The 24,750-nt window shown below is 38.2% G+C and overlaps 1 protein-coding gene across 1 annotated transcript in view; it reads right to left on the reverse strand.

Moving 5' to 3' along the window:
- Positions 1-20,549, reverse strand: part of LOC115410296 (SH3 and multiple ankyrin repeat domains protein 1-like) — a 62,219-nt gene extending 41,670 nt beyond the window's left edge. The window contains 4 exon segments of the mRNA XM_030121893.1: positions 2,452-2,952; positions 2,955-3,041; positions 20,099-20,152; positions 20,475-20,549. Of these exon segments, the coding sequence (XP_029977753.1) occupies positions 2,452-2,952; positions 2,955-2,990 (537 nt within the window). The 5' untranslated portion in view covers positions 2,991-3,041; positions 20,099-20,152; positions 20,475-20,549.
- Between the last annotated feature and the right edge of the window lie 4,201 nt (positions 20,550-24,750).

Raw genomic sequence — 24,750 nt, forward strand, 5'->3', positions numbered from 1 at the left:
TATCACAATTTGAAAATACAGTTACAAGCAAAGCTCAAGTTGCTTTTAAAACCTTATAAAATTAAAGTGTCATCTGCCAAATACACCTGAAGTAGTCATTGTGCATTATATATGATGTTTTTGCAGTAATGCAACTGTGTAAACATTTATTTTTAACTTTCATTTTACTGCTATCTTAGAAGTTGAAGACTGAACTTTATATACTGCTGTTTAATCTACTGATATGTATCATATTTTATGAGGTCATATGTTTGTAGCTGGGGGCGATACGGTGGTGCAGTGGATAGCGCTGTCGCCTCACAGGAAGAAGGTTCTGGGTTAGATTCCGACACGAAGACCTTTCTGTGTGGAGTTTGCATGTTCTCTCCGGGTACTCCCACCATCCAAAGACATGCACTAGTAGGTTAATTGGTTAATCTAAATTGCCCGTGGGAGTGATTGGTTGTTCGTCTCTATATGTCAGCCCTGCGATGAACTGGTGACACATCCAGGGTGTACCCCGCCTTCACCCATAGGTGGCTGGGATATGCTCCAGCACCCCTGCGACGCTCTCAAGGATAAAGCGGTTCAGCAGATGAATGGATGGATGTTTGTAGCTTCACTGTCCAGTGAGGACATGCATCTCTAAAATTTCTCATTTACCACTTATTTTACTTAAGGAGAATTTTCTCAACACATTTAAAAAATACTCAATCCTTCAGTTTATTACAGATTAATTTAGAATATCAGTAAATTGGAGATGCATGGTTTTCATTTGACAGGAAAACTATTAAAGTTTGTAACTTACAAACTAACTTAAAGCTTCTGGAATGATATAATGGAGCTAGAAGTAAGATCTGAAAGATCTACTTTAGTAGTATTTAGTTACATTCCACGTATGCTTAATGCTCAAAAGTACGTCTGAGCTTCTTTCAACAGCTGATATAAAAAAGATGTGAAACGTTTAATCAGAGGTCCAAACAGTTTGGACAGTGTAAAACCACATTTAAAAAAGTGCATCATGTTAATTTTGCCTATAACTACAGAATGTGAAAATCAGTAAACAGTGACCTGAATCAAATATTTTAGTTTTTTTTTTACTTTGTAATGCAGTCTTAGTTATTATTGCTTTTTGAAATTCTTCTTGAATTCGAGCCATCGTTCTCTATTTCTCTCTCTGAGCCGGCAATACCAGAGAGACTTGGCTTGAACTACTTCCTCATTTGGAAAGACCTCCAGTCAATGCCCTGTTTGCAGAAGAGACTTTTTTTTACACATAGATAAGTGTAACTATTACATGTTGATATTTATAAAGCTTTGAAGAAATTCACTCATACTTCATATTTTATAGTCTATTTATATGATTCAACCTGTTAAAAAAGTAAGGGTCAATATTTGTGAATATTTCAGCCATGTTTCCACTACAGGAACTTTCCCCCAGGAGCTAGGAACCTTTTGGATGAACTCAGTGGTTTCCATTGAAGGGATAGGTCTAAATTTAGTTCCTTGGACTTTATTGTACCCATAAATAGGGGTAAGGCTTACAGCACTGAATATTTCAGATCAGTGCTGTGGTCTGTAGTCGCAGCATTTTATTTCAGCCTGGATTTTAAGAAAGGTTGCAGCAAGGATTAACTGAACATGAAATTCTGCATCTCATTAAGTTTTGTCATTAATTGCCAGTATATTATCTAGTGCTGCAATAATCACTAAACTCACAGTTCGCATCAATGAACCTGACATAAATTAGCTTGTTTAGTGCTGTCACTATCACTGTAGGCACACATAGGGTCCTCCTGAGGAGGATCCAGTTAAAACCCCTAACTGTCACCTACCTTATGGGACCTCAAATTTCATTAGATGCAAAATGAGTAAATGTCCCCAACTGTAAGTTGAATCATCATTAAATTTTGATATTTTCAACCTAAAACACTATTAAGAATATGTATAAAACAAGTTTTAGTCGTAACTGGGCCAGATACTGCTTGTATAGGTGATTTCATGAAGACTTAGACACTCAGATGCTGTGGATGAATGGTCATGTCATCAGGCAGGGACTGTTTTATATAACAGATAGACTTCAGCCACCGTCGTCAGTGAATATCTTCTGTTGATCAGTGCATCCTTGTGCTCTACCTGTATACAAAAATTTTTATTGCATTCCACCACGTTAACATGGTGTTAGTGAAGGAAACGTGACAGATGGACCACAAAGGCCTACAGACCCTGAGACAAACATTCTGTTGTATGGTCACACACAAAAATTGATTAAAAACTGCTGTAGTTTTTTTTCACATTTTAACAGATTAGTTTGCCTGACCTCTGCACATCTTTAGACAATTATGCAAAAGCCATACAACTAATGGTCTGAAGGAACCTTTTAGCTCCTGGGGCTAGAAGCTCCTGATACTTTGGGTGGAAACATGGCTTTAGGTAAAGTCATTACTGTTCCTGATAAGAACAAGCACCTACCGTTTGTTTGATGTCTGGAATTCCAATGCGAAACACCATCATGGTCAGGTAAGTGTCCTCCAGCGGAGCCACCATGGTCATGCTGCGTTCCATGAGGGCTCGTCTCTTCTGCAGCGCATTCAGGCCTGTGTGATGACCCTGATGATTGGCCGTGAATAGATGATGCTGTTGCTTATTGGGTGGCTGATGAGGAAATTGACTGGGTATGTAAGTGGAACCCCGGTTGCTGAGGTTACCTGGCCTTAGAGGCCTTTCTACTCTCTGCCTCCCGACCACAATGGCTGCTGGTTTGACCACCTCGCCACCTTTCCCTTCCCAGGATTGTCGTCCTCCCTTCATCTCCTTCTCTTCATCTAACCCTCCATTCTCTTGGTCACGTCCACCTTCCCCATTTCTGTTTTCTCTCACCAGCTCCTCTTCCTCCTCCTCATCCTCCCCATCTTTGTCATCCTGACCGGGATAAAAGTGCTCATTATTTCCCAGCATCCTTTGCTGTGCAGGGGGTCACTGCAGAGAGGGCTGAGTGACATAGCTGTCATGGAGACAAAACATGGCTATCCCATGTGACTGGCTTCATCCTTAGAAACATGCTGTGGGAAACAGGCAGAAAAGGGGGTAAACTTAAGTCATTCAATTTTCCCATTTCATTGACAGGCTGAACTTATCAAATTCAGAATGTGTGCAATTCAAAAGACACGTGCAATAATAGGAAGACTAGCCACTGGCACTGCTAAAAAAGTCCTCATGTGTGAATGAGCACAGAGCTGGTCCACATTTTCCATTTAGCCACTGGGAATGCATCTGGGAATAACAGGCTGATGGAAGACAGGCTATATATAAACTGTGAATTTGCATCACAGTTTTTTCTTATTCAGAGGAGAGTGAGTTAGACATGCAGTTTAGCTTCACATGAGGTCAAGATCATTGCTACTTTGTAATAACAAACCTACGTTTGAGGCAAGACCCAGGGCTAACAGCTTAATGTGAGCTCCTTAAAGGAAAATTCCACCCTCTTTTACTCATACATTCCTAAACATCAGCAGCTGTTGCTGCTCAGTGTGATGCAGATGTTATTTCAAGATGAAATGTTGCTATTTACAGGATTATGTCTGCAAGATGTAGCAATATGCTTAATTTCCCTTAAGGCTTTTTGCTAGTCTCCAGAGAACTTGCTTGGACTTGATGCATGTACAGGTTAAACACTTGCTGTCACAGTGGGCAGGAGATTCTGTCACTCGGTGGTTACATGCACTGAGTGACATAAAGACAACTTAAATTCAGCCTGAATATCACAACAAATACAAAAAGCACATCTGAAATGGGAAAGAGCTGTTGTGTGATTGGATGGAAACATCCCTCCTTGGTCTGTTTGTCTATAAAAGTCGGGAAATCAGGGGCCTCTGGCTCTTTGGTATCTTGGTAAGAATCACTGTTGGGTGCAACTGCCTGTAATTTGAGCAGATAATTGTTGTTCTACTCCTGATTTCTCAGTTATCCTTAACAAATGGGAGAAAGATGAGGAAGAGAGACAAACATGTTCGACTTGAATGATGTGAAAATCCAATTACTCATCTAAAATTGGAAAGATCTATTGGATGATTGCATGGTTGGTCTGTCATGTAGCTGAAATTACCTTCACATAATCCTTTCAAGATAAAACTTTGCACAAACAGTTTACCAGTGAGCTAACAGGGAGCAGCCGAATAAAGCCACACCATGTTATATACTCAGCAGCAGCTATAGATGCCTTATTATTACCATGGATGTAAAATAAACAGACTACAGACTACTGTGGATTATGTTTTTGTGCCTTTTGTCCAGTCTTTTGCACACCTCAATACTTTGCTTTGTGTATTTCCTCTGCCCTGAAATCAGATACAGCCAATAAGTGTAATAATCAGGGGACCTAATTCCCAGTGACATGTCAATGTCTAAAGACCAGGTAAGAATTACTGGTGAGTCCAACTGCCTTTAAGTTTTTAGGTAGATGGTCATTGTTTTAGTCCCAGTTTCATAGGTGTCCCTACTAAATGCAGCTGCAGAAAGTTTTCCCACTCAGTTTGGACTCAGGGGGCATGTTTCAGTGGGAAAGTGATGTTAATGCATAGGCTCTATTGATGAGAGTAGCTAACAGAGAACGAACAATGCTGCTGGTAAGACTTCAAACCAAAATGAATCTTGTTATGTTTGTATAGAACTGCAGTTTGGTTGTACAACGTACCAGTTGAAAAGGATTGTTTTAGTATCAGAAATCCTCAAAGGTGTAAAAGTATTGACATTTAAAATACTAAGATTTAGCAACATGTTTTGATTAAAAAACATATTGGGTCCAAATTAAGTTTTGTTCTAAGTATCCAGCAACAGCGCAGTAGAATTTCTATGGTGGCCCTAAGACAAAACACATTTCATGTAACATAATGACATAAAATGCTGTACTTTGTGAAATGTAATGTTTTCTGTTACATTCTGATCCTCAGGGCCAATATTATTTACAGCTATGAAAAACAACAAGCTTAATTATTCTTAAGTGTTGTGGCTGCAAAATATGCTATGATTCACAAACACATGCATACAATTTGATATTGCTTTATGATCAATATCAAAACATGATTATCATCACACCATAAATGAACACTGTTATCTGCTCGAGGACAACAGACAAAAGTGAAATGATCCTACTAATGGAAGATGCATCACAAAAAGATATTTAAAATTTTATAAATACTTTAGGGTGGATTTTTACTTTAAGTTTGATTCTTTGCTTCATTCTGCTTCAGATTTGGCATACTGGCGCCTCCATATGTTCTGTCCTGGTTTTTCTGTGGTGAAGTCTGGCTACAGGGGCTTTGCCATCATGCAGATCTGGACCATTGCCAACAGCCGAGATAATGTTGGTGAATGACGCAGGGAATCTCCCACTGTCTCATTGGCAGTTTGGTGCTCTGAATAGCATATGAGTTAGGAGTCTGAAATAAACGGGTATTGAGATGTTCAGATGGACACATGGAGCTCATAAAATATAACAAGTCCATGGAGACACAAATTAAATCAGGACACGAACCGCATTCGCTCCCCAACATGCAGATATTTACAAAGCAATCAGTTATTAATAAAATGTGTAGAAACATGGTGTTAATGGAGGTTATATAGTATGTTAAAGGGGCATAGTATATGATAGATGACTTTTGATTTATCAACCTCTATTGGTGACCAAGGACATCAACAGGTGCCTGGCACAGCTTACAGTGGCCTGTAAGTGACATAAATAATAACAATGTAGAGATGAAGAAGCTAGCCAGTACACAGATCTAAAACAAACATTTGATGAAGACCTCATGAAGTAAACCCACTCCAGATATCTACAAAGTGGATTTCACATTCAGGAAAATATGAAACTAGTTATTCTGCAGTCATGAAAATAGGGTTCAATTTGTTGAAGGGTTTGTGCTCCTTAGGGCCTGTGTCCATACAGCATTTATTTTTCAGCTGTTTTTAATGAGAAGAAACTATACGTAGCAGCATGCAGCTATTTTCAAAAGATTGTCTTTTATTGCTCTGAGGGCTTCTAGATGAAAATCTCTTTCTGGAAGTTCAGAAAGATGCTTTTGTTGTCATTGAATGTTTGTATGCAAAATATTCTGTTGTTTACAGAATTCCTAATAAGCTGTTTACATGACAAACGAAAATGACTGCAGTAGTGCACATGATGATTAAAGTTAGTGTTTTAAAGGTTAACTCAGTTTATTATGCCAATGAGAAATTGGGTCTCTGCATTTTATCTGTCCTTATACATACACACAGTGTCTAGCATTACGAGCATTAGCATGAGCACATGCACATACATTAAGAGCAGTGAGCTGCCATCCCAAATCTTCAACAGTGCTGTGGTCAGGGCTGGGATGCTGCTAGCAATTGTGGGCCCCCTGAAAGCTAAACGTTGTGGACCCTTGCTAGAAGACTGTCTGAGCCTGTATCCACTGGGCCCCCCGGGAATGCTGGGGGGGCCATGAATTTGTCATGTTCACCCCTCCTTTATGGCGCCCCAGGGTAAGGGGCGCTGACAGGAAAATTAACCTATATACAGCATGTACCTGTTTTTAATCATGGGGGAAGCCAGAGCACCTGGAGGAAACTTTCTAGCTGTGAGGTATGAGTACTATCCACTACACCAACCCAAGAGTCTTCCACTGGTGGCAGACGTTTCACTGTATCTTTCATTATTGTATCTGTCAATTCTCCTCTTCTATGTTGATTTATTTATTTTTATTTTATTTGCACGTTTCTCCTTGGTTTTCTGTTTTCTATTTTATGTGTGTTTTTGTAAATGTTCATTTCACTATCCATCCTGTGAATTGTAATTTCATTCATCATACTAATATTGAATGACTATGAAGGATGTTGAGTCTTGAAATCTCTATAGTTCCTTCAAACAGCTTCTAGAAAAGGTCAGTTTCTGAAATTAGTTAATATCCAAACCTGCTGATATAATGTATCATAATATCTAAGATTAGCTGTGCTTCTAGTTCTGACTAGAAATGTTGATTTTTCAAAGGTTTCACCCTTTAATCCAGCTGTGTGTGAACCAGGGCTGTTTGTCAGAATCTGCAGTAAAACATGTACATTTCTGAAGGTGCAGTCTAAATGTTCAAAGAATCCTCAAAACAAAACAAAAAACAGAATAATATCAGCATATCCCACATGTATAAGTTGGAAAATAATCTACATGGGAAAAGACTTAATTCCAAACATTCAATGGAATATGTTGCTTACACTGACACTGCTCTATTTTAGAATACTGTCATATTCATAATATTAATGGAATACTAATGTGCATGTAAATGTACTTACTGTTACTCCATTTTAGGTTACCAATCAAGGGTAGAATTCACCAGAAACTTGCTCTGGCTTTTTTCATCTTCTTTTTTTTTTTCTTACAACACCCTACACATTGCAAGCTTGCTGTTAGCCCGTATATCACACATCTGTCAGAGTGGTGACAAGTTGTCATAGAAACAAAACCCAGCACCCCGCCGATGTTTTACTGCCCTGAAAAGATGTTATATGGACACAGGCCATCACTTCTTTGTAATGATGAAAAAACCCTTAAGAAGCACACTGTCGAAGTAATTCACTGCAAATGTACTAAAGTAAATACTAGCAGAAAAATAACCAACACTAACCATTAACCCAAGGCTGAAGGAAAAGGGATTTTATAAGTAATCATATCCCAATTATAATTTATTTTAGTATCTTGAAAACTGATGAATATATGCAAATCAATCCAATCCTGCTTTTATGTGTCACTACCCAAAAAGGATGTCTGCTCATTGAACATTTCTTGGCAAAAAGAAAAAAAAAAAGAGTTGCTGCAGAGAAAAAAGGACAGACTGTGGTGTGAATTTCCCAGGATGCTCTGAGAGTGACAGCCTGGTAAATTAAAACAAAGTCTATCAGAGAACGAGGGGCAAAGAAAAGATAAAGAATATAAAAATGCAGAAAGATTCAAAAGAAAAAATGGAATCAGACTGAGATAAATTAGACAAAAGAGATCTGAGAAACTGTGTGGACAAATCAAACCTTTCATTAACATGCTCTGGTTCTGGCTACAAATTTAACTGTCTCAGTGACCATCAACAGTCACACCAAGACTAGCTGTTTAATTACTAATGTTTCAAATCCATACTGAGTCGACACTTTACTTGTATTTGCAGAGGATAGCACGCTACGACCCACCTCTGGTAAGGTGTTGTTTACATAATAAAAATGTGTGATATTTTGGCTGCAATCCAATGTTAATTAGACGATGACAAAAAGCAGGAAGTTTAGCAAGGTTTGGAGATGAACAAAGTCATTCATGTACACCAGGGGGGAATAGAGGGGTTGATTTATGAACAAAGTCTCATCAAATATTGAACAACATTGAGTCTGCACAAGGCAAGACAAGGAACTAGAAGGACAGGCTTAGAGTAGACAGGAGCCAACTAATTGGGATATAAAAACGCAAAGGGAATACACTAGAGAGAACAGACAGTGAGAGTTGTAGTTTGCATAAAGCAGAGTAATCAGATTGAGAGAAAAGGGGGGTGAGAGGAAAACCGTGAATGAGAGGATAGGAAGAGATCTAAGCTAATAATGAACAGTAACATAGGAGTTAAACCAGATGAAAGAGGAGTACATTTATACGCTGTATGTAAAAGGAAATGCATGTTAATGTTCTCCAGTCAGACCCCAAGAATATTCCTTTTTCAATATATATATTTCATCCTGGATGTCATAACTCAACTTGCCTTTTCCTTCCCCATTATGTCACTCTACTCCTACACTCTGCCTCAACAATAGCTCAGACTTTGTCATTTTCTTTTGCCAGCTCGATGGCTCTCCTCTCCCAGAGCTGGCCATCATCTCTCCTCTCTCTCTCTTTTTCTTTTGGGAAGAATAGTAGAATACATCGGTAACTTTCTGCCCACATTCTCTGTCAAATATGCTACATTAAATGCCGTTTTTCCAACGACTCTTTGCTTTCACTTCTCTTACTTGCCTCTATTCGATACATTAGTTTTTCCCTGATTTTTTTTTTGAGCTCCTTATGCAAAACTTAGATAAAACCGTCAACGATCATGCAATGCTAGAGTGGGAAAAAAAAAGACATCTGAGTATTTCACAAGTTCGGTCCTATGGGAGGCCAGCAGCTTGATTGCTAGTGATTAAAAGCCATGTGGAGACTTTTAGGGAAGATTTTTGATAGATCTAGGCAGACATGGGTCCACAGCGAGTAAGGAAATGGAGAGAATCTGAAATGAAGAGTCAGGAACTGATTAATCATGATAATGTGGACAGAGATGGATACCCTGCTGAAGCACCTGGAAAGGAAAGATGGATGGGTGTAGTAGAGACTAACAAGGCGGGTCTCGTCTTAATTCATCTTGGTCGTATCTGAGGCCTTTTCTCTACTGCACATTTTGTTTCTCATCTGCTCATTTTGATGCATTAGTCTTTAGTGTTCCTTATTAACAAAATGTTATGCATGATTTAGGCTTGCAGCAGTCCAAATGATGCATAATTAACAGCAATATTGCACTACATTTAATTACATGTGTCATCTATGTTAACTGTTTGTGTCTGCTATTTGTGAACAGGCAGGGTGGGTACTGCTGGAGACCCCGAGCTGTTAGAGGAGCCCCGATAACTTAAAAACTCAACTCCACAGCAGTGTTTCACAATATGGCAAATGTGCACTGAACCTGAAGTGGATCAGAACTGTCCAGTGTCCACTAGATCATTTGCCATTAGTATTACAGACGACTGGTTTGGTGTTTTTGCTCCTGTTCTTTAGTTCTTTGTCTATAATTTTAGTGTATTTTCTCTTACAAAACAGGGTGGCTAGAAATCAACAGGCTTTTGTATATACATAGTTGACGAGTTTTTATTGCTATCAGGTGCTTAAAGTGATCAATTTCACCCAGACAGACTTGATTTCCACTACATCTTGAAATCTGTACTACTACAAACCTTTAGAATTTAGAAAAGTTTGCAATTTCATACATTTTTGTTTGGTGTCAGATTATTTATAATACAATGATGAGCGTTGGCTGGAGGCTCTATCTGGGAATTTTCTCCTGTCGAATCACCACTGTGCTCACAATGTAACGATGGCTGGTTTGACATATTATTGTATGTGCTGCTGGGGTTTCTCCTTTCTCCTCCTCTTACGGCCAGTCCCATGGGAATATTCCTAAGCACATTCCCTGCATAATGTACAGTAAAGGTTTAGTGGAGAGTCACTTCAACTCATATTTTCTCTTTTTGTCAATTTCTTTCTCTCACTTTCTCGCTCCGTCCCTCCCTCCTTCCCTATGTAGGACAGAGCATGTGTATAGATATATTTTCAGTGTATCAGTCCCCGGAAAGTAGAATTGGAGATCATCCAAGGAACAGATTGTCCCACTTTTACGTCCTGCAAAAGTAGAGCGGCCAAGTCCTGTCCTCTATATCCCTCTCTTTCACTGGGTCTCCACCCTTCAGCCTCTTTCACACCACAAGTGACGAAGAACCATCAAGAACAATCTAGACCTACTCCGACACCAGATGAGTCACTGAACTGAAGGGAGAGGGCATATGAATAGTGCATGAGTGGCCATCAGGTCTGTGGGTGGAGCTGTGATCTAACAGTTTAAAGAAAAAGGGCAAACTTAGGTTATGATCCCCCAAAGCACATGTGCTCATTTCCATCCAGCCTAAAAGCTGCAGTAAACAAGGGCAATCCCAGAATTCCTTTTGTATATCAGAGAGGAAACAAAACTTCTGCACTTCCTCTTGGCTCTGTTTTCAGGAAGTAGGAAATCAAGCCAGTGATGGAAGATTTTAATCAATCACAGATCTTTTTCCGCGAGATCAAAACTAGTCACTGTAATAACTAATTTTAACTATAACTAATCAAGACTTTGTCAGATCAGTCTCTGTTGCACAGGACTTTCTAGCACAAATGTTTTCAGTTTGACAATGCAAAAGGGTCCAATCTATCCTAAATTGTGATGTTTTCCTAAATCTAACCTAGTATTTTGTCACCTAAACCTACAGACGACCAAAGAAAACAGAAAATAAAAATAATGAGCGGCACAGTGGTGCAGTAGTTAGAACTGTCACCTCACTGCAAGAAGGTCCTGGGTTCAAACAGAACTTGCATTTTCTATTTCTGGGTCCTCTCTGGGTTCTCTGGCTTCTTCTGTTCTTCTTCTGGCTTCTTTTATCGCCACACAGGCTTTCCCAGGATCATCAAAGGTTTTCCCAGGATCATCTCTGGACCTGCTGCTGTGGTCCTGCCTCTCTCCTGCCTTCATTATCATCATCACTCACTTATCCATTTAGTTATGATAGTGTTTATTATATAGTTCCATAGATGATAGAGGTTTCTATTATTTGTACTAACTGTAGTAGTAGTAGTATATCCACTGTTAGTACTTGTATTTGTAGTAGTATTATTAACAGTCATGGACCTTTGTTCTGGTTTCTAGTAATTATACTAACACCAGCTGATCTACTTTTGTCAGTTCTAGTTCAGTTATCTGTGCATCAACTGCATCCATGTGTCTCCCCTACTTCCCCCCTTCTCCCCGAGTCTCTCTCTATCTCTATCGCTCTCTCTTTCCTCCTCCTTTACTCTCTCTCTTTAACCCCAACTGGTCAAGGCAGACGGCCATCCTCCAGGAGTCTGGGTCTGCTCGAGGTTTCTGCTGTTAAAGGGAAGTTTTTCCTCACCACTGTCACCAGTCACAAGTGTTTGCTCCTGGAGGATTCTGTTGGGTTTCTGTAAATTGGCTTAAGAGTCTGGTTTTGACCAACTCTATATGTAAAGCGACATGAGATAACTTTTGTTATGATTTGGCGCTATATAAATAAAATTTGATTTGATTCTGTTCTTGCACTGCCATAGTCATTAATTGCTCACTCTAAATTGTGAGTGTGAAAAGTTGTTTGTCTCTGAATGATGGCCCTTTGATGAAATGACCTGTGACACCCAGCCTTTGCCCAGTGGTAGCTGGGTATGTTCCAACCCACTCTTAGTGGTTATGGAAATTATCATATCTAAGAACAAAACTGTTTCCCTTTTGGCATGATCCTATGTACAACTCGTTCATTACCACCAAATTTCTACTCTATATACACCTATTACACTGCATTACTTGACCTCTTCCAGCATTTTGCTAGAAAGCCCTGAAGGCTAGTGTTCCCTAGTACCAGCATGTCACAAAAGCAACATGGCAGCATCTGTCTTCATACAGTCTAGACTCTAGACTTTAGACAGGGATGAGAAAGCTGCAGGAGGAGGGTGTCTGTTTTCTGTTTTTTTCCCTCCTTTGATTGCTGCCTGTAGATTCATTGACAGAGGATAACAGCCTCAGGTTTTAATAAATATTAACTACGCAGACATACATTTTAGATTTGTCTGGATTCCAGTTACAATGAGAAGGTTTTGCATTTTCACTCAGTAACTGAATATGTTTGATAAAATCGATTGAACTGCAAGTGCCTAATTGACAATTAAGGCATCCTGGACTAATTTTACAGACAGATATCAACAAATATTCAATTATTTTCTTTGGCAGAGTGGAAGAAATCATTCTATTCAACACAAACCTTTTTAATTATGTCTATACTGGATGCTAATCAAATTACTGTTCATACAAAAATCAGTAAGTCTTCTAATCAGTAATATAGTGGATGATGACTATAATTACTCCAACCTCTCCATTTTACCATAAACATGTAATACAGCTTGATTGTCTCTATCATAATGATGTACATGCACATACACAGTAACTGTTCAATTTTACACACACTCTGTAGTTTAATGGTTTAAGGAGCGCTCACAAACATCTGCCCTGGAAAAATGTCTCGCAGAAAGCGGCAAAAGCACCACACCAGTCAGGCTGAGCTTGGCTGCAGGTCTTCTGTAGATCAAAGTGGGCTATCTTTCCCCTCAGACTGGATATAATTGGGTCAGGTGGAGTGTGCGCTCAGGGCCTCGCTTAGGCTAAACTTGGCTGGTTGGGCTAGGAGACCTCAATGCAGCACAGATTTAGGAGTGAACATCCCGTGCATTATTGTTGAGACATCCCCTTCCTGTAAACATAGTTTGATACTGTAGCTAAACCTTATCTGTTATAGTATCCAATCGAAATCACCTCAAATAAGGATTTCTTGCCCTGATTTTGGCTTGACCTCATTTTAACCGCCTCCCAGCCCCGCGTGTTTATTTATTCTACAGTACTGAAACACAACTTATTGATCAAACATCAGTCTATGACACTTCACTTTTCCTCTTAAAATCTTAACTGTACAATCTAGATGTCCTCGACCCATTTCTTTTCCATAGATAACTTAATCATGCAAGACTGTATGTGATAATTATCATTGTTTGTCCATTATTTTCTACTAAAAGACCTCGGAAAATTATTACAATTATTGATCAGTGTGTCCAAAAACCCAAAATGATATTAAGTTTACTATCATATAGGAGTTTAGAACAGAAAATATTCATATTGATAATTAAAACATCTTTAAAATTCCTTCAATAGTTAATAAAAATGAATGAATCAATCAATGGATTGTTGCTGTTCTACAGTAATGTGAGGTTTAGAACTTAAATAAATTCATAAAATAATGTATTTGAGGAAATTTACTAAAAATACACAGTTTATTTTTTGCATATTTAAAGTATTTTCCATGTGGGATATTGAATGTATTTTTAATAAATAACCTCAAATCAATGAATTTTATGACTTAACTTCTACACCTTACACTACGACTACAGCAGCTTCCTTTTCATGTGAAATGACAAAAAAGCATCAAAGCAGAGACTGCAAAGCAACAGTGGAGCAGGTTGTCTTCTGTTTCACAAAATAAAAGAACAAGGAAAGCGCAGGTGCAGGGTCAACACACGTAACGAAATCAACCATCTATAAAATTCCTGGCACACAGTAAATATTTCAAGGGCATCTTTAACTTTTCTTTTTTCTTAGTCAACACAGAGCTCACGGCCAAACACCTCAGGCCTCCTCAAATACAGTGAAAGCACACCGCAAACAAAGTACTTACACACACAGACATGAGCACAGATTGGAGGCTTAAAGATGGATTTTATTGCAGCTAAACAGCCACAAATAGACTGTCCAGTGGTGACACATTCACTTACCTTGCATGTCCTCTGATTTAAAAGGTAACACTGAGAGACAAAAGTCAACAAGATACTAATAAACCCTTTTAGACATGGCTGACAAAGTGAGGACCATGTCGACGCCTGTCAGACTCCATTACAGTCCAGCCTTTCACCATATAATGGAGTTTAATTGGTTCTACAGATAGACACTTTATTTTTCACTTCAACTTCACGCTGTAATTATGACTACAACACTCTACACAAAACTATGTTCTGATGAGCCTTTATCCTTAACCAGTGATGGTAGAGGAGACTTATAGAAAGAAGCAGAAATAACCTTCAACCATTATCTGTTTAGAGACCAATCAGGGCACAGTTTTTCAGGCGGCTGCTAATCAGATTTCACCTGTCGAATTAGAGCAAATCATGAAAATTTAGTTTTTCAGAAGTAAAAAATAATGATCTTCAAAATCGGACTGAATCACAGAAATCTCATGTATGAATACCTGGCATTAAAATACCAGGATGTCTCCGGTGATCACTTCCCTACTCTATGCCCAAACGTGGCTCGAAAACAACTGGCAGCATTTACTGTGCAATAATGTCTTGCCTGTTACTCACTGAATGTGTTGACGGTGTGAGTAAATCAACTCATGACATGACAACTTTAATCATTCCATTTGTTTCATTGGCTCTCTAGCATGACATACGCTTTAATGACGATCAAATCTTCAAATGAGTAAAATATGCACATGCATTTCTACTGGATTACATCAACTGTAGATATTTTATTTCCACACACAGAAGGCATGAGCCAAGTTTTCTTTTCCTTTTCCCTTCAACTCATTCTCAAAATAAATACTATCTGATAGCTGAAATTTGATCAGATTACTTCTGATCAACTGTGCCCCGAGGTTGAAAGGTTGGTTACAAAAGCAGTGAAGGTATAAAATGTGCATTTCAGTCCAAGGAGTTTATAGAAAATTGTGTTCTTTCCACTTGTAGACACTACTCAGGCCTGCATTACCCTACTGCAGCCCTGAACAGAGCCAAAGTATTTAAAGGAACATTTGACCCTGTTGGCTTAAAAAAGACGGCTCAGCACTTGAAAAACTGGATTACATCAGCAAACATTAGGGTTAATAAGGTGAGTCAATTACACTATATCAGAAAAGGGGAAGCCTCAACTTGGACCGCATTATGTAATGATAATTCTTCTGTTTTCCCAATATTAGGTTATTACATAGATGGGCATATTCTAGGCTGTGACTGCCCTATTTTAAAGATGTCGATCAGAGTAGCATTTCTGAGATCAGTTGAACCAAAACCCGGATGTTGCTCTCTTTGATTTATTTGTCTGTATTTTTCCAGTCATTGAAAATCTGTCCGAAAATGACAATAAAAGTGGAGCTGTTTGAGTTCTTCATAACGCTGGATGTGTTGCAGTTTGCTGGTTTCTGTTTTTCATGGCTTACGGCAAACCTCCAGATCTTTCCCCTGGGGGAAATCTCCCTGTACGTAATAATGAAAAGCCTGCAGAGTCAGGGGAAACAGCTTTTCTCCCGCACTCCATCTTAATGAGCACAACCATGAGACTCTGTCAGTGAGTTCTGCAAATAACAATTAAAATCTCATTAAAACTAATACTCAATGATAATTCTTATTTAAACATAAAATCACAGGCTGAAGGATATTTGATCTCACTTCTCATGCCGGTGCCTGAGGTGTCTATATAAAGCATGTGTTGCCTAAACAGTCTTATGAGAAAAAAGCAAAATATAATTAAATAAAAGTAAATTCTCTTGTATTAAGCAAAAAGTAATCTGCCAGTGGGGTAAACAAAATTTGCTTGGCTAGATTTCATAAAAGTAGAATAAGTCCTCGCAACTAAAAAATCATAAATGACCTTAAAACTGTGAGAAAAGTCAACTTTATACAAGTTGTGCTTATTAGAAGAAAATGAAAACAGTTACTTAAGAAAGACTTCAGACTGAAATCTTGTTAAAGTTGTCTCACTCTAAAAAAAAAATGTAAATGTTGTGTTCCTTTGCTGTAATATTATGCACAATTTTGTTTTAATGCATCACTGGTTAAATGTAGCTTAATATTTGCCGGCTTATTTTATGAAGACAAAGTTAAATGTATTTTCTCAAAATGAAATTACTTATCTAATGTTTGAAGATTGTTCCTTGTAGAATTTTTTTTTTTTTTTTGAAATTCTTTGTTTTTTGCATTATTTGAATTAAAAGCTAATGAATGAGTTTTCAGTTAATGCATTGAAATGTGCACATGTGTGTTTTTTCTTTTGCGTATGTATTGTTTTGTGATCTCTCCACACAGCTGTAGCCTAGTTTAAAACTCCCTAGGGAATGACTTAAGGAACATTTTGTTGTGGATTTTGCATTTCTGCTTCATAGATACAATAGTGGTTTGCAGCAGCTAACAAAGCCTAGTTGTTATCCTCCAAAGCAGTGAGCTGTCAGTGGGGATATTCTCTCAGCATGTCTGTCTTTTGTCCTCCACTCCCTCTATAGTGAACCCTAGAGAATTAGTGGACCATATAGCATTGTCACATCTGCTACACTGGCCAAGCCTTTTATCGACTCCTCTCCCTGCAGAGTTGGTAGAGGACAGCGCAGGACTGGACAGGAAAGAACAGCGTGAGGCAGGACAGGATAAAGTGGAAATAAGTGGGCAGTGGAGGTGGAAATTTTCAGAATCATGTGTCTCCGCTGGCAGTTTACTATTTCACAGCTTTATTTTTTTTGCTTTCCACTTGATTGCTTCATAATCACGTCCTCTTCTGGCATTACCCACACCTAATCACTATGTCCCCCTCTGGCATTGATAACGTCACTCGGCGCTCTTTGTTCTATTATGATCAATTGTTCTGTGTTTGTGAGGAAGCCATTAATCTTTGTGTGCCCACTCTGCTCTAAATTGCCCAGTTTGTTTATTTCCTTCTCTTTCCAAATGAAATCCCCTGGGTGCTCTTCTCCAATAGAAAAATATGCTTTTAAAGCCAGTATTGCTTGTTGTGCATTACACCGTGTGAGGCAGGTCTTAGGAGGCCGTGCAAAGGCAATTATGTTGTAGCTATAGCATGAAAAGATAACAGACCACTGGTGCACAACATGAGCAGTCCTAATACTTTACCAAAGCCTTTCAACAAGGCCTGTGTGAGAGTGATCCTCAGAGGGTTTTCACCTTTCCACCAGCTCACACCAGAAATGCTGAAAGCAGGTAATGTTTTTTGACACACAGGAGCAAAGAAGAAGTGTGTGAAATGTAGGTGTTGATGAGCGCTCGTTTGATTTTTGCTCACCTTTCCGTTTTGACACCCTTTCTTCTTTGAACTCATCCATTAAAATATAACACAGTCCTGTAAGTGTCTCGGTGGTTTGAATATAGGTATTACATAAAGGTAGGCTTTATATAAGAAGAGCTACTGATATTTTTACTCCGAACTCCTGGACTTCCCTGGCCCTAATTATCTAGATTAAAGATTTCCATTTCTGTTGCAGATGGGAAAATTCGCAATACAATCTACTTTGTAACTGTGTTGGAGCAAATGATTGCGATGCACAATTACAATTCACAAAGAACATGGAATAATCTGCATGAAACAGCGTCTTAACTAGTCACAAGGGATTTAATAATGCCCATAAGCTTGGATTCACTACTAAAGCCTTATTCAGAGGGAAGTACAGTTCCACCTTCACTGCCCACTGTTCCTCTGTGTCCTGCAGAAAACCTGGCAGCATGTACCCTGTAGTTTGAATGTCACCTCAATGTGTCTTTTTGCAGTTTAATTACACATTAAAACCTAAAAATCCACATGTAAACAGGTCAACAGAATTAAGTATCACCTAATTTATGTTTCTGCACATGGTTATGTACAGTATCATTCCCAATATCATATAAATAGTGGATTAAGTGTCTATGATGTCCACACTTGTGGGTTTGATGCCTCAAGATCATCATCACCATGTTGGCTCTTTGGAAACAAGTGTCCATGTCTGGATAAAACAATGGAGGTTTGGAAGAGCAAAGGGTAAGGGCTGCCAAGCTAATGTTAGTTAACTGAAAACACCAAACACATTGTCTGACTGTGTTGCATACAAGTAATTTTATCTCTATCTTATTAAGTGTTAACATGTCATGTTGTGTTTGATAACGCCAACTTCGCGTACAGTGAAAACACATATATTTACAATAGCTGGCCTAATTAGCAGGTTAGCTAACAGACCATATATTAAAATGCAAATTAATGTTAATATTTGCGAACAGGCTTTCTACTTAAATGAAGTACCAGCAAAGTTCATGACAGAATCCTCTGACAGCTTTGTTAGTGCAAGTCCTTAAACACAACTTGACTTACTGGACTTTGTAGCCAGCCTCTAGTGGTGATTTAAGGAACTGCAGTTTTTCAACACTTTCACATGGCCACTTTGGGTAAGGATATTTTTTGCTTTTTTTCAATAGGCAGAAGGTGTTCAGTTAGTGGTTAAACACAATCTCAGACTAATTTTCCTGCCAGCTGCTGTAGGTTTTTACATTTAGACGATAAAAATGCGTAGGTGAGAGTCTGGAAGTTAGCAGATTGGTTTGAATATAATTAAATTCACTGTGCATCTTTTTTTTTTCACAAAGTTGCAGACTTCCTCTATATAAAACTATACCCTGGCATCATTCTAACATTATTAAATGGTGTCAGACTTTAGAAACTATCACCATCTGCAGACCTTGGCTTTGATTGTGGCTGATGGTTAATGTCAAGTTCCTAAAATAGGGTAGATTTGGCTGCTCATAGTGTTAAGACAGGTAAAGATTTGAGTGACAGCAGTAATTCCCAACCGCTGATGAGATTCAGTCAGATGTGACTCAACTGCTCTAATCCTTAGCTCGATACAGAAGTTTGGAAAAGCAACTTCTCTTTTTTTCTGGTGTTTTTTTCTCCCCCTGATTTCCACTTCTGCAGTTTTATCGTACTTTCACAAGATAATAATGTGTGTGATAAAAAAAAAAAAAAAACAGTGCCTTTCAAGACTTTATCAAAGATGGTTAACTTCCAACAGTGTATCATTTTCTTTAGGGAATGATAATAAGCAATCTGCTTTTTCCTGCCCTCAAACTACTGCTTTCACTATTGGTCGACCTCTAACGTTATCATGAGAATTTTAATAATGTATATGCTGAACCAGTTGGAATTTAAATATGCTCCCTTGCATTGATATACATGTTAGCAGAAATAGTGATATGAACCATACTTATATACTCAATAAATGGTTTCAGTTCTGATATTACAGCCTCATTCTAATCCTTCAAAACCAAAGGAGTCATGAATGAAAAAAACTTTATGCTGATGTACATATTTCTAAAAACGTTGATTATAACACATCATTTTAATTCAGAAACGTGACAATATTTTATTCTGGCTGATGTACTGCTGTATAACCTTCATTCCAGCAGCTGTACCATAGTTAATAAATCCTAAGTACAGCAACCCCAACTAATCAGTCTTAAAGCTGGTTTATGGTAATATGAGCAATTAATGAAGAGTTTTCGTTGAAGGCTGGTGTGATCTCTGTAATTCCCTTTTTCTGTCCCACTTTGCTTTTCCTCGCCACCTACATAAAACATGTGAATCAGACCTCAGTGGATGTGTAGACCCCACCCCCCCACACCCACTCCTTCCCCATGCCACCCCGTCTGCCACAAATTCAGCAGTGCCCACTCCTCTCTGGAAAAACACTGTGACTTTCACCTTCATGCACCTGGCTGCTACTGATACTTCATCATCCTCTGCAGTTCTTCACTTAAAATCACATATTCAGTTTATAGACATCACATGGTTTCTATTATTACTCTCAATTTGGTGCTTTTTTTCCACTTTGGATTACAGTCAAACACACAAAATCCAGTCTTATTCAGATGTATTCATTCATTAAGAGAAAGGAAAACAATTAAAATCAGATAAAAAGTAGCTACCTTGTGGTCTGCTCTTCAGGCTCTGTTGGTCCTCATTGTATCCGCAGTGACCTCCTTGATAAACCACAGAGACAGTACAAAAAAAAGGACCTGGATTAGAAAATGTGAGAAAGATCCAAGTGATAAAACACAGATGTGGCAAAAATAAAAAATAAAAAAAAGAATTGCTTTTCTCTGTCAAAATCACATTTTCATGCCTTGGAGTCTTCAAATGTGTGTCGGTACAAGCCCACCGGAGCACTGTGCTGTGAAGCCTTTCTCTCTTTCATTCACGCTCACACACAAAGACACACTTTCACCTACTTTAAGCCCCAGTATAGTCCTCTCTCCCTCTCTCCCTTGGTCTCATGTCATACGCTGCCTCTCTCTCTCTTACTTAGCTGCTTGATCTCTCCTCGGTTCTCCTTCCCCTCGTTGTACTTCCACACTTCACCATCTGTCTGCCAGTTGCTCTCTCCCTCTCTCTTGCTTTTCCTCGCACCCAAGTGCTCTTCTACTCAATTATCCCCAATTTTCTGCATTAGTCTCTCATTCTGTCTATTTCTCTCACTCGCTCTCTCCCTCATTATTTCAGTCACTCTATCAATCAAATGCACCCTCACTTGTCCCATGGCATACTTTCCCTCCCCTTTCTATTTTCTCTTTCCCATGTCTCACTCTTAAAGAGAGATTCAGGACACCTCACCGTCCTCTTCGTCTCAATGAGGCTCAATTCTAATAATAATACATAACAATATGAACTAATACCAGTTCATCAGTCTTTAGTGACTGTACACTCATTTGACACAGGGGAATGACAAATCTTTGCAATATCATTGGTAAATTAAGAGGTTAATTCACGTAAAAAAAAAAAAAAATCCAAAAAAGTAAACCCCGCTATAACTATCAAAGATTTGATTATTTTTGAGTTTATGATATGGTCAGACCACATTACTTCAAATTTTAAAAGAATGTATAAAAACAAAAAATCCTATTGTTTAGACATTTTTTTTGCACTACTGCTGTAAAAAGCTCAATAAAAAATAACTATGGAAAAAAAAAAAATTAAAGAATGAATCTTTCTGTGTGGAGTTTGCATGTTCTCCCCATGTCTGCGTGGGTTCTTTCTAGATACTACGGCTTCCTCCCACCATCCAAAGGCATGCAATGATAGGTTAATCAGTTCATCTAAATTGCCCATAGGTGTGAATGTGAGAGTGATTGTTTGTCTCTATATGTCAGCCCTGTGATGAACTGGTGACATGTCCAGGGTGTACCCCGGCTTCACCAATGAGTAGCTGGGATAAGCTCCAGCAACCTCCATGATCCTAGAGAGGATAAAGCGGGTTCAGACAATGAATGAATGAATGAATAAATAACAGAGTAGAAGATCATTGTGAATATTAGATGCATGTTGCATACAACAATGTAAAATGTGGTGCAAAAGTATTTGGAAATATTGGATGTGATTTGAAAAGCAGACAAATTCTCACTGACCTCTAGTGGAACTATTTTTCAGTTGAACTTGATAAGACCTCAAACACCCAGAGAACTTTGTAAAAACTGCTTTATTAGGATCCTGCTGTTTTAGTGATTTGGCTCTACTAAACCTTTAAATTACTGTTTTTTTTCTGACTTTGAGTACCGTAATAAAGGTTGAACACCAAAACTCTATCACTTTCTGTCCTATTGAATCCAAGGTTTCATGTTCTGTACTATGATGAAATCAGTAACGTTTCATGGCCCTTATCATTTTTATTTGAGTTTGATGATGTGTCAGATATACAGTATCAGATATCCACTTCAGTGTACTACTACTTTTTTGGTAATTGCGATGAACCAGCCCTTTAAAAGTGTAGTGTGTAAGATTTAAGTCTATTTCACACCTATGTGGTTTGGTCTAGACTTTCATACTTTTCAGTTTCCAAACTAAATATTCAGTAGCAAAAAGCCCACAATAGCACTGTTTGGATAGGTCAGTTTGTGGGTTGACGAAGAGTAGTGTGGGTCTGGATTGACCGCGACCAAGACTCATGTAATTTTCAGTGTAATCACACTTTTTGGGTAGTATGGACTTCCACGTCTGTTACTGGCAATTATACAAATCTAACATCAGAAAACAAGACAAAAAGAACTGGAAAAACTCACCAAAGAAGCTGCACTAACATGCTGACCACAGACTAGGGGTCTCAAACATGCAGCCCAGGGGCCAAATGCAGCCCGCCAAAGGTTCCAATCCAGCCCGTGTGATGAATTAGCAAAGTGCAAAAATTCCACAGTCAAGGCTGTTGAATTTATGTTAGTTCAGGTTCCACATATAGACTAATATAGTCTCAAGTAAAATAGTTTAATAACCTACAGAGTACAATTGACTCCATATTTTCTTCTCAGTTTGATGTGAAAAAAAAAAAATCTTATATTATGCCTATAAATAATGACAACTTCAAATTTTTGTCTTTGTTTTAGTGCAAAAAATAACATTAAATTATGAAAATATTGACTTTTACAACCTATCCTTTAACAATAAAACATGAATAACCTCAACAAATATGAACAACATGAAATGTCTAAAGAAAATTAAGTACAATTTTAACAATTTTCAGACTGTTTCTAAGTGTTTAGTGTCTTTGTAGATCTGATCCATAACGCACATGTATAAATGAAAAGTTGAAAAACTTTTTTTCTTCTAGAAATTTCAGTTTTTCAAGTTATTCACATCATTTTTTGCTTGGATAGTTTATAAAAGTAAGTATTTTCATAATTTAATGGGAGGGTTTTTTGCGCTAAAACAAAGACAAAATTTGGACTTGTCATTATTTATAGGTTGTTATTATTATGTTATTATTTTACTGGTCCGGCCCACTGGAGATCAAAATGGGCTGAATGTGGCCCCTGAAAGAAAATGAGTTTGAGACCCCTGCCATATACTATTTATAATAGGAACTGGTTTGTGTCTCAAAATGCACAATATTAAGATGGTTTCATAGAAACAAGTGGATGTAGTTGGAGAAGACTGAGGGGTAAAATGACTGAAAACACCTACCACATCCATTACCTGTGTAACTGCAAATGCCACCAAGTAATTTCAGCTACTTAATAAATATTAGCACATACAATTGTGTTTAATAACAGGTGTCAAAGTTTTGAAATGTATAAATACAGTACCAGTAGTAACTGCTACCTGTGCTAATTAACAGGCTATCTGGCAACCCATACTGTAACTGAATCTGAATCAATGCTAACATCAGCTAATGCAGCTAAGTTATGCTTCTTCCTGTATTTTAATACCAATAACCTTCAGGGCCTTGTTAGTGCTAGTCCTCAAAGAGAACTGAGGCAGAGCTGCCGTCAGGGAGAAAAAATAAGTAAAGTCTAAAAACAAGAGCTCTGAATGTCCAACTTGGAGGCTGAGCTAATGCTAGTCCAAAGCCAAACCCACAGAGGACACACTGAAGGCACTCACCTGTCACTCCCTTCAGTATGCTGAACCTTTTGGCTTTTGATAACATACTTCCTGTACTGTTGTGTCAAAGGGGAAATGAACTATAAAGACCAAAACTGTCTTCTGCACCAGGTTGTAAACGCAATTATTAGCTGTAGACTTGGTGACTAAGACATGAGGGTCTCCCATAATTGACTGTGTTTTGGAGCCAGCCCCCTAGTGGACATTTAAGTTACTGCACATTTTCCACATTGGCTTATTTCTGAGGTCTGGACATGAATCCATAAATGGAGGAGCAGCATATGTATGTAGATGATGAAGTCAGAGCATGGTAGTCCACTTCCAGAATGGCACCACCCAGTGTACTCCATAAAAAAAGGAGTGAGAGGGATTTGGGACGGTCTAGCAGCAGAAATGGAATACAATATGAACTGATATAATTTCATTGGTGTATAACCACATGAATAAAATAACCTCTGAGATGTCATTACACAGAATGATCTGTTTATTTCTAGAGGGAAGGTTTCAACTACACAGAATCCACTATGTTTCAAAATCGTCTTTACACTGGCCCAAACTGGACTACTCCATCTCTTTCATAGCAGGTGAAACCACATCTGTATGTTTCACTTTGGACAAGCATTATTCCCTTTAGTAAACAAATGCAGATTCTGGGACTCTGGGACACTTTCTGTGGCTTCCGTAGAGAAGGGTTAAGAGAGTACTGATTTGGTTGGAATCTGAAACTTCAGTGAGATGTTACTAAATATCATGCCCCAGATTAGAGCACTATAAGTAAAAGATTGAACTGTAACTGTTACAAGTGATATATTCACTGATCAGCATTTCCCAAAACTAAAGGTTATGTCATTGAATGTTATGTTTGGTCCACTAATGAAATTGTCATGAAGTAGAGGAAAAAAAAAAAAAAAAAAAAAAAAATATATATATATATATATATATATATGTATATATATATATTTTTTTTTAGTTTAGGGTCAACACACAGTAATGTCCTGTCAGAGATAGAACTTTAATTGATTGCCATTCCAGCATTTATTTCAATATAAAGTAGCTCCTTGTTTTGGATAATCCCTTATGGTCCAACTAAAGCAAAAATTAATTCAAAAGTAAAAATGTGGGTCATTTAGCAACACTAATCTCTCAAATTGTCTCTAAAATGTCCCGTCAGAGAGATTCTGAATACTGTGTTTTGACCCTTTATTATCTT

This window comes from Sphaeramia orbicularis, chromosome 19, assembly GCF_902148855.1.
Source record: "Sphaeramia orbicularis chromosome 19, fSphaOr1.1, whole genome shotgun sequence".
Classification (NCBI taxonomy): domain Eukaryota; kingdom Metazoa; phylum Chordata; class Actinopteri; order Kurtiformes; family Apogonidae; genus Sphaeramia; species Sphaeramia orbicularis.